Here is an 11,048-nt window from a genome sequence, read left to right on the forward strand (position 1 = left end):
CCCCCCCTTATACCGCGCCTGGGCATGGTGGGGCGTGGCCGGGAGCGGCGTGAGATTGAAACGAGTTGATGGGCTTGTGATGGATCCGCCGTCCCGTCTGTTGCAAAAAGTAACCTAACCTTGTACAATCTTTGTAAGCTCCAATGAATTGCCACTTTCAGTGCGGCTTGACCTCTATATGTGTACACGCTCCCAGGTTAAATCAAAGGCACCAAAAAATAAGCCGCTCTGAAGCTCTGAACGTGTTGGCAGGTGATAACACGTTCAGGGCGTCGTGAGCACGCAGTGGTCACGCTACCATGTCAAATCATAGGCACCAAAAATGGGCCGGCAATGAACGAATTACAGAAAACATCGAGAAGCATCTGGTTTTTCACTTCAAAATGCACCATATGCATGCACCATGCTGCCGTGCATCCGTCGCCTGTCGTGAAAATGAATGAATTAGTTGCGTTGATCCACGCCACTACCCGGGCCACTACCATAGTCGTGAGGTAGAGTATATTTAATGAAGCGTTGATAACACCCGACAATACCCGCAACAGCAGGCAATCCCACACACCGACACCGACCAGCGAATGAAGCCAGTGTAACAATTTTCTTTTCTTTTTTCTGTTATTTGTTAACATGTTTACTACCTTTCGGTGCCGTCGTGGTTGTTCGTTGTTTCCCCCTATTAACGTACATTATTGTCAGACCGACTGTCAGACTGTCTCGTCTGTTCATGTTCGTTTCGGAAGAAGTCCGATGGAGGGTGAGACAGAGAGCTGATGTGGCCTGCAATAAAACTGCCCCGCCCGACTTCTTCCGAAGTAAAAATGAACAGACAGCACGGATGTACCTATCGCCTCTCGTCATCCAGAAAGTGCGCCCGTCATTCACCGTGACGCACGCCAAGTTCATCGTCTGCAAGCTCTCATAGCGCCTGATGGGTAGGCAACATCCTGCCTGCAGTGCATTCGTGTATTGCGGGATGGCCTATGTACCCCGAGTCTCACGGGAGCCGAGCTCCCGCTATACCGAACGAACCCGAGAAAAAAAATGTCGTCCTTTCCGGAGGGAGGACCGAGCGAGGTGGCAACCCCCACGCTCGCACGCGTCCACCTACGCGAGCGGGGGAACGAATCAGCCAAATGGTACTTTCTATCCGGAAGCTCGCCTCTGGACTTTCTTTGAAATAAAGTAAATTTTTCGTTTCTGTCATTTACCAGCTTTCACTTTTCCCTCGCACGGTCACGACTAAAAACTATCCCCCGCGGTCTCGGTTGAACCCGTGTTTTGTTTACTCCTCCGAGCCAACAACAAGGTGTGCGGCGCTCCGTATGGGCCCCCCCGGGCCCCCGCTCCCGGGTGGGAGGTGGTGCGGGCCTCCCGGCCTCCCCTGCTGCGGGTGGATGCTCCCGGCCGGACGGACGTCCCCTCAGTTGGTACTTGTCCGTTGTGCTGACGTCGTGCGTACGCCGGCGTCGCGTCCGGGCCTGGCGCGTGCCCGGGACCCCCGCGCAGCCTGCCCGCCCGCCGCCAACAACTCGCCATGTAAGACTTTTTCTGCCCGTGCGACTCGCTGCCCGCGCGCCTGATAGCTTCGCAGGGCGAGTAGACACACGGCCCACGGCCCAGTTTTTCTGCAGCCGGCGCGAGGTTTCCGTCGGCCGAGTGGATTGATTTCCCTCCACGCGCGGCCACAGAAGCGGTCCGTTTCTAATGCTTCAGTCTCGTGGGCGTCGGCCGCTTCGTGTATCTGGGCCGCACAGAGGCCGAGGAGGGCGATCGGCGAGGACGCTTGCGCCCGAGCCGAGGTCAGGGAGGCAGGTACCCGATCACCAAGGGGGTCCCAATAGGTCGCGCCGCTGCGGCTGGCCTTCCCCCCGTTAAGCGGACACCTCTGCACCGTCAGACGCGTGCGGCCGCTGCGCCGCGCCGACCCACATTTCCCGCCCGCAGCGCGCTCCAGTTGTGATGAGCCGCGGCCCCCGCGACGGGCGCGGGCGGCGCGCGGGCCTCTCGTGGGGCGGTGTGTAGGCGCGCGCGCTCGCACAGGTGTAGGCCGCGGCGTCAGCAAAGAAACCAGACGGAACACGCGGGACTCGGGCACGGCCGGTGCAGAGCAGGCCGTGAGGCCTCCGCCCCCCTACCCCTCCCTTACTCTCCTCCAGCCTCCTGGAGCCGCCCGCGCCCTCTGTTGAGCCCGAAAGTCTCTCCCCCCCCCCCTACTTTCCCCTTGTAGCCACACCCGTACCGGCATCCTGGCCAGACGACCGCAGCAAGGCGCCTGTGAAGCGCGGGGTAGGCCGCGCGCCGCACAGCCGCGCCGGGCGGGACTGTCCGCCGCGACCTCGCAGGATGCGCCCGGGCCCGGCGGGGGGACTCCGGGTCCTGCCAGGCGGGGTGCTGGGCCCGGGCAGCTGTGGGCTCCCTGGGCTCCACAGGTCGTGATTCACAAACTTTTGTATTGTAGTCCTATTGACACGATGAGTCCCCCTGGGAAAAGAGAGGAGGAGAGGGGTTTGGGAGGGGGTCCTCAAACGTACCATGTACCATCATGACCGCACTTGGTACTTTTGGTCATGTCGTGTGGGACTCAACGGGTTAGAATGTGCGGATCAGTTGGTCGGTCGGAATCGACTCGAAGTCAAGAACATCAATAGACCAGCCCCCGACCCGGCCCGACCTGCAAAGATTTGGAGAGATGTATTTGACGAATCACTGCCGATCGCGACTCTCCGTCGCAACTTCCTAACTACACACGCTGCGCGCAAATGACAGCGTCGCTTCTGCGGACAATGTGAAAAGAAAACCGTGCGAAAAAGACAGACCCGACGCAACATACCAGGTGGCTGATTAACACCGCGCACATCTGTAGTTATGCTGTACCGCACGCATTCGTGCGGGCGGGCTTGCCTATCACCCCAGTCCACGGCGCCGTGCGGGCCGGAGCGAGTAGGCAACCCGCCCGCACGAGTGCGTGCGGCACAGCATAACTACAGATTTGCGCGGGGCTAATCAGCCACCTGGTATTTGAAGCTGGCACCTGTGTCTCAGTGCCGGTTTTTGTTTTTCTGCGCTTACATCTCAGTCACAAGCGCCCAAAGCGACCCCTGCGACCTCCTACTCTGAAATTCCGACAGAAGGAAACTCCTACTGGTCCAACGAGAAACGAGGGGCAATTGGTCGTACTGTTGCGGCCATCGAACACGTTTGTCCTACTGCTCTAACAGTAGAAATTCACCCCAACCCCACTGACCGCGAGGGCCAATCCCACAGTGTCTATAACGGCAAAAGTACACAATACCCCACAGTGCGAATATCCTGTACCGGTGGATTTTCAGATATGCGGACGCAAAACTGGATCCTCTAGGTCACGTCCACCCGCCGGACCGGGAGCGCTCGCACGACTGTGAGCCGTGCCGGCTGCAGCTCTGCCAAAACATGTCCGACATTTTTCGCGCGCGCCCGGGGCCGGGCCGCGGAGACTCTGGAGCGCACGGCGGTGGCGGCGGCGGCGCCGGGCAGGCCGCCCGGGGGTGGGTGGTGGGGAGCAGCTCACTCGGGGCAGGTGGTATAAAAGCGTCGTGCCGGACTCACCCTTTACACTTCGCTCTCTTCCACCGGGACGGCAGCAAACATGAACTGCAAAGCCCTCTTGTTCGTGGCGCTCGCCGCCCTTGTGGCGCTCCAGGTAAGGCTCTGTCGATCACCGTTCGACACCAGTTCGTCGACGCCAAGTCGCCGCCGTCATGTCACACCCGCAGCACCCGTCCACGCTCACGGCCTCCTCCGGCATGTTCTGTCCGACAGTTCGCCAGCGCTCACCCGCTGAGCAAGCGCAGCTGCGCCTGCGGCCTCAAGGGCACCGATGTCTGCTCCTCGTGCATCCCCGCTGCCGTCCCCAGGCCCGGCAGGCCCGGCCGCGTCCCCACCGGCGGCATGCAGCGCGTCGTCTACCAGAAGTTCGCCCCCGTCGAGTTCAAGCCCCAGGACATCTGCACCTGTGCCGGTGGTCTGGTGAGTTGCTGGTCCATATGCTGGGCTGCCTGGTCCTAGAGTGGAGTGCAAATGATCCCTTTGTGGGGATTTGTTGATTTGTTCGGTGACTAACCCTTGCCATGACTCTGTCACAGGTGACCGCCCCTGAGATCCCCCGCGTGGCTTGCAAGGTCCACTCCGGCCCCACCCACCAGTCCCCCAACTACTACTACCACGGCTCCAACGGCCTGTTCCTGGGCGGTGGTAACGACTGTGGTGACGCCCCCGTCAACCCCTGCGAAGAGGGCGGCCCCGCTCCCTCCCAGGTCAAGACCTACGTGATCCCCGCCGAGAACTCTGTGCCCGCCGAGGAGCTCATCGAGGAGGTGCAGGTCGCTCCCTCCAGCCCCGTCGCCGCTGATGCCGTCTCTCTGGCCCTCGCCTACGACATGGCCACCAAGGCCCAGAAGGTGAGTCGAGCAGCAATCCCGCTCGCGGTCGCCTCTGCGTTGACTGCATTGGGACTCCACTCCTCCTAAAGTTTCTTTCTATTAACTAATGGATCCATGCAATGTTATTTAATTATTATTTTTTGATTTTTTTTAAATGCAGAACATCCAGGAGGAGAACCTCGCTTTCGGTCACATGCAGACCCCCAAGGACGGCCGCGTCGTCATCAAGAAGAAGGTCGTCCCCGAGAGCAGCCTGTACGCCGTCCGCAACCAGATCGTCGAGCTGAAGGCTCCCTCCGGCTTCGGCCGCTCCTGCGAGGATGAGGCCGAGGCTTCCCTCCTGGCCGCCCAGCAGGCTTCCTGCGGCGAGGTCGAGGAGAGCAGCTACGGCGCCTCCATGCCCTCATACCGCGACCTCGGCTTCGCTCCCGTCGGCGGTGACTGCAAGTTCGTTCCCGGCCAGTACCAGCCCAGCCCCCAGGTTGTCCAGACCGTCGAGTACTCCGTGCCCGCCGCCCCCGCTGCCCCCGCCGGCCCCGCCTACGGCCCCTGTGACGCCCTCGCCTCCCTGGAGCGCGGTCGTGGCAGCAACCAGGCTGACTACTACTCCTCCGAGGCTCAGGCTGAGGCCGCCGCCGATGCCGCCGCCGCCGACGCTGCCGCCCCCAACTGCGAGGACTCTGAGTCCGGCTCCAGCTACGGCAGCTACGCCGCCGCCGCCCCCTCCGGCTACGGCATCTACTCCTCCTCCGCCGCCGCCCCCGCTCCCCGCGCCGCCCCCGTGCACACCGGTCGCCGTGGCTGCTCTTGCGGCTGCGGATACTAAGCGCTGTCGCCGTTTGGACCAGCCAGACTGACATCGCACCAGCCTCATGAAAGCTCAACATGAAGCGTGCATCACCGACCCGACCGGCGGACCAACCGGCCCTGTACAAGGACAAGCGGTTACGGTGCCTCGGCAAGTCAAATTTCAACGATTGCAAAATTAGTTTTTTGGGTCAAAGAGTTGGCGGGAACTCAAAATTATTTTTCATTTCTTTTTCGGTTTCTGGGCAAAATTTAATGACATCTGCTGCATGTATTTCGTTTCCTAAATTGATTCTTTTTGGCACTAATTTTGAAAGTAGCAGCATTTGTATGCAATTAATGTCTCCTAGACTAGGCTCGGGTTTCATAAATTTTGAAAGGGGTCTTATAAATTGTGTAGATTTAATGAATTATTTGAACTTTGGGCAAGCCAATCAAAATTCTAGTCTTGGTCCTTTGGAAGATTCTAAATGGAGGCCTGACCCTGTCTTAATTGTGTTCGGCTGAATTAATAGTTTCCACCAGCTCTTAATTTTTCGTCATTACTCTGATCCAAATTTTTTGAGCATATCTTATTTTAAAAGTTTTGGCAATCAATCTAGAAAATTTATCAACTAAATTCTAAATTTCATCTCACTAGTCATTAGGGATTGATTCCTACAAATTTGTGTCTAAAAATAGTTTTTGATAGTCCATTTAAATTATAAATTTTTTCATTTGTGTGAATGGATGTATGATTGGTATTTAAATTATGAATGAAAATTAGTAGTAATTTTTAATTTATTTAGCAAATGTGAATTTAGCTAATTGTCTCATTACTCTTGCGCGCATTAGTACTCCGAGAATATTTGATTAAACTAAAATTTGTGATTCTTTAGATGTAACGTAGGTAGGAAAATTTGTACAGTTTTGTTGCCACTTGCTATAATTACCATTAACTCGCTATGCTAGAATGTTTACGATATGCGCATAATCATGAACTGAAATTGTAAATTTGTCTCAAGGTCTAAAAGCAATGAGGGCCCCCCCAAAACATTCCCCCTGTACCTCCAGTACCTGTCTGTGCTGAACTTCAAAGAGAGAGAAGAAGGCTGCTTATTTGACTTGGCAAAGTAAAGCCTTGTCAAAAGGAGAATAAAAATGCTCCAATCTCAAGTAAAATTTCTTGTTCTCATTCCTCCCCAAACGTTCTTTTTTGAAAGATTCTAGCTTTTGAATAGCTGTCAACACTGACTCAGACAGAACTCATGACACACATTTCCTGACCTACTATTAAGAGTGCTGAGTTTGCAACACAAATGAAACACCAACAACACTATCCAACAGCAAACTCATTAATTCCTCTACTTTAGCTAATCACATTCTATGATGTTTTCATCAGGTTTTGACCTGATCAATCATCTTCCTGTTCTGCTCCTCTTCCCTAATTTTTAAGCTATGCATCTTTTTTCATTACTTATTTTCTTTCTCATCTCAGATATTTGGACAAATCAATAAGCCTTTGTTGTTCTTTTGTTTCCATATAAATATAATCAACAATTATATATCACAAAACATACACTTTAGTAAATTAAATATATACAGATACTCACAAACTAGTGGTGGAAATAAGACTTTCTTCCATGAGCAGAAACATCCATTACAAACATTATGCATAGCATAATATCTGGAACAGTTTCTATAGTTACCCAAACTTTAACACTTTCCATTTAAGAGGTTGATTTTTAAGCCCTTACTACATGTACATGTGTTAACAGAGCCATTCACCCAAAAATTTATAATAATGAATAGTAAAAATTCTAAAAGAAATCTGATGCTCTTGCCCTGTGAGGTAATTTTAATAAGTTATCAGTCAGATGAGAAGTTATTTTGGGAGTTGGAGGCTTCACCCGTCTTGTTGGGGTATGCCTCAAAGGTGTTGTTGAGGGAGTCAGCAGAGGAGTTGATGGTCCAGGTGTGACACCACCAAGATGTCTTTGAGGCGATGGAGTGTAAGATGCTCTCAGTGCAGAATCTCCAGGTCGCAACTTATGTGTTGCTAATCTTTGAGCTGCTGGTGACATAGAACTCAATCTTTCCAAAGAGCCTGTGCCAGGTCTCGGAGACGGACTAAAAGTAAAAGTAAAAACAATGTTGAAAATTAGGAAAATAACTGTAATGAATCAAATGAAATAATCAACAAATACTTACGATGCAAGTCTACGAGCTGCTTCTAGAGCTTTGAGTTTTCGTTCTCTGTGCCTCTCTCCTGCTTTTTCAGCAAGAGCCAAAGCAATCTTCTCACGTTTCGGGGGAGCATTCATTTTGAAAGAGGGGCCTTGACTTGGGCGAAGTGGTGTATCACCTCCATCCAGCCTAAATGGTGTACCCTCAATTTCACCCCATGTCATCAAAGGGGAATCCATTACACCTGAAATTGTCAATAAAAATAACAAAAATAAAAATACTTTACATTAACATTTTATATGACACACCTAGAATTAATTAGCTATAGTGATTATTACACACCAGGCATGGGTGAATCCATTGTCACATAGCTGAATCCATTAACTTTTGGAGTCTCCGTTGTTAATTCTTTTCCATCAACACCAATTTTTCCATCGTGAGATCTTGCTTGAGTCACTGCTAGTCCTTTGATTACTTCCTTATTTTGACGCTCATCAAATGGGTTCTTCTTAAGCCTTGTGTTATTATGAACAATTTCTTGGCGCTTGTTAGCTAGTGCAATTTTATCTTCCTCTGACAATGGCGCACCTGTAAAAGCAATAAAGAAAAAACATTTTAAAAAAACATATAAACATTACAGCACAGGCTGACCGGAAAATTTTGAACAATCTTTTATTTATGTTTTAAAGTTTGGATAGCAAACAAAAAGGTTCTCTTAGATGTTTTTTTTTTTTACTTACCTTCTGGGACATACATAATGTAGTTTTTATTTGTAAATTTCCATGTATCAATATTAAATGGACGGTCTGCAATTTCTGCTTGTTTTTCAATGGATGGTAGGGCCAACTGGGCTTTGACTTTATTTGCTGAAGCTTCTTCGTCTTGGTAAAGCCAACCATACTGTAAAAGACATTACAATAATGAAAATTTTCTCAAAACCTTAACATACACTATTATTTCATTACAGAAAAGATAAAAACTCTTAAATACCCTATGTCTATGTCTTATATCAGCTTCTTTTATAATTTCTTGGAAGCTCTCATTATCTTCACTTGTGTGAGCACTGAGGAATGCATCCAATCGTCTAGTGCAATCTGTAAAATTGAGATAAAAGATTTATCAAACTTGTCTAAGTGCTAATAGTGCAGTAATAATGTTTATTTGCTTTTTAAAAAAATTAATTAAGAGTTACCTTGTTTTGATACAGAACTGTCACCATCATTTTCCTTCTTTGACTGGTCTGAAGTTTCTTCCCGCGACGGTTCTGAGTCATCTAGCCTATTGGCAACTGGTGTTTCAAATGTTGCTGGGCTAGCACCTGGAACAAAACAAAATTATAATGTAGAAGACTAAATATATGTCTCTTGGAAGAACATTCACACCACTTCTTACTTACATCGTTCAGTTGGTGGCTTGGCCCCTGAGCTATACTTGGCATACAATTCTCGCATCTTCATGACATCATTCTGATCCATTGCTTCAAGGTATTGATTTTGAGCTCTGAGTTTCTCGAGGTCAGGAAAAAAGTCCCTTTCAATTATATTACCAATTTGCTGCAACAATCAAAAGAATTACATTAAAATATGTTTACAGTCCACTGTGTAGGTTATGTAACACTTTCAGATTAAAAAGAAAAGGGGAATGAATGGCTAAGTGAAATAACACATTAGCTAAAATGATAGTTGCATTTTAAAAAGGGTGTGGAACTGTGTGTGAAAAAAACTTACCTCTATGTAAACATCTTCTTCCAAAACTTTCTGCTTCTTTCTCACTCTACCCGAAAGAGGGGCACCTGGCATTTTGAATAACTGCAAATCCTCTGCAGTTTTCATTACTTGTAAAGCTTTGTTGCCAGGTGAGCTACAGTTAGACATGGTGTCACTCATGTTGAAACACAGGTTGAAAACGTTTTAAAACGAACAGAATAACAGCTTAAGTACTCAGATAAACAATCGCCATGACACTTGCGTCACCGTGACGTCACTGCACAGTGTGCTACTACCGTAGTATGAGAAATTTCCGATTCGGTTATTCGGTTCAAGAATTTTCTGCGAATGGGTCGAATGGGTGTTTGGAAACTATCGCAAAGGGTTAACGCCAATTACTTGACAGGATGCTTACTCATTATTCAAGGGAAGGTGCCTCATTGACTTTCACCCCATTTTCTTTCTCGGACCTTAAAGCAAGTTAAAGCGTCAGAAGGAGATGCAAGAGTTTTTGAAATTTCCCGCCACTGCCATTTCCGATCCACACCAGATCCAATAATACGGACAACCTTTTCTCATACTGTTGGCACGCGATATTCTCCCTCCACAACTCGCCTCCATAGCTCAGTGGTTAGAGCACCAGTCTAGTAAACTGGGGGTCGAGAGTTCGATTCTCTCTGGAGGCACGTTTATTTTTGTACACTTTTTAGATATTCCTATAACAACAAAAATCATGGAGATCAGAAAGGAAAGTAGTCGACGGGTAGCAGTCGGTAAAACAACGCCCCGCAACGCGCTAACACGCATTTATAGGTATCGGTGAATGTTATGTTAACAACGATGTGAGAGGATTGGAAAAGAAAACGGATAACGAAAATGTGAGACAGTCTAACACTTAGTAAAGTATGACAACACTGATATACCAGGTACCCTGAGGGGAAGACATGCCAGTACGTTGGGTTGCCTATGCACTGGCTGCAGGGGCTGCAGGCGCGCGGCAGGTGGCGGGGAAGTGGCAGCTCCCCCACCACTTCACCCTTCACCTTCACCCTGCAGCCAGTGCATAGGCAACCCAACGTACTTTGCACACTGAAAACGCAAGTGTGTAAATGTCGCACACTTGTATGTGTGTGAATATCCATTCGTACACTTAGGGGGGTAAACGTGTGAATTTTCTAGAAAAAAAACTTACACGTTTACCCCCCGAAGTGTACGAATGGATATTCACACACCTACAAGTGAGCGACATTCACACACTTGCGTTTTCAGTGCATGTCTTATCAGTGTCTTATAGCCTGTACACCTGGTACATGACGCATTACAGGACGTGCTCAACGGCTCTACGATTACCGATGGACCTACATTTAATATGTGTGAGACACATTCTGCTCTATAGAGCATATACGTATACATAGGCAAATGCGAGGCAAATACATTGTAATGCATAATGTCAGTCACATGCTTCTCTCCATTTTGGTAATGAAGAGCCCGCTTGTCCTCGCCCTCATCACTGTGTACGGCGGATTCACGCCGCGCGCTTTTGTAGTTATATATACTGCACCGCGTGCACGGGTGCGGGCGGGTTTGCCTATCCCCACGGCTCCATAAGTGGATCCGCGCGAGTAGGCAACCCGCTCGCACGCTTGTATGCGGTACAGTATAACTACAAAAGTGAGAGGCGTGAATAATCAGCCACCTGGTACGGTCATACGTTTTTTTAAATGTCACACTTTATTAGTTTATCACCGAAGACGGTGGTAATGAATCGAAGATGAAATGGGGAAGACAGTTAATTGCTGCCTCCAAGAAAGGCCGCCCGTCGTGGTAGGTGGAGAAGTCGACAGTCGGTGGCGTGCTGGTATGTATGTCACAAGATTCGAGAACATCCGGTCATCTGCGACACCTAGGGTGGGCGTAGGCGGGCGGGGCGCGGGAGGGCGACTGGAGCTGG

General features: G+C 49.9%; 2 protein-coding genes and 1 non-coding gene across 3 annotated transcripts; 2 read left to right on the forward strand and 1 right to left on the reverse strand.

Annotated features, from left to right (window-relative positions):
• The first annotated feature begins 3,523 nt into the window (after nucleotides 1-3,523).
• Nucleotides 3,524-6,386, forward strand: LOC113217885 (uncharacterized). Its single transcript, XM_026437968.2, has 4 exons — nucleotides 3,524-3,679; nucleotides 3,799-4,005; nucleotides 4,122-4,436; nucleotides 4,579-6,386. Exons 1-4 carry the CDS (start codon nucleotides 3,626-3,628, stop codon nucleotides 5,242-5,244), a joined length of 1,242 nt encoding a protein of 413 aa, XP_026293753.2. The 5' UTR covers nucleotides 3,524-3,625; the 3' UTR covers nucleotides 5,245-6,386.
• Nucleotides 5,988-9,379, reverse strand: LOC113217884 (splicing factor ESS-2 homolog). The gene is made up of 8 exons (XM_026437967.2): nucleotides 9,119-9,379; nucleotides 8,788-8,944; nucleotides 8,584-8,709; nucleotides 8,382-8,485; nucleotides 8,132-8,291; nucleotides 7,734-7,979; nucleotides 7,416-7,635; nucleotides 5,988-7,334 (listed from the first exon to the last, which is right to left on the reverse strand). The coding sequence occupies exons 1-8, from the start codon at nucleotides 9,275-9,277 to the stop codon at nucleotides 7,025-7,027; spliced, it is 1,482 nt and encodes a 493-aa protein (XP_026293752.1). The 5' UTR covers nucleotides 9,278-9,379; the 3' UTR covers nucleotides 5,988-7,024.
• A 331-nt stretch (nucleotides 9,380-9,710) lies between these two features.
• Nucleotides 9,711-9,783, forward strand: Trnat-agu (transfer RNA threonine (anticodon AGU)). The gene has a single exon. It is a non-coding gene; the product is annotated as a tRNA-Thr (tRNA).
• Nucleotides 9,784-11,048: the final 1,265 nt, after the last annotated feature.

Source organism: Frankliniella occidentalis, unplaced genomic scaffold (assembly GCF_000697945.3).
Source record: "Frankliniella occidentalis isolate FOCC.00 unplaced genomic scaffold, Focc_3.1 Scaffold113, whole genome shotgun sequence".
NCBI classification, from domain to species: Eukaryota; Metazoa; Arthropoda; class Insecta; order Thysanoptera; family Thripidae; genus Frankliniella; species Frankliniella occidentalis.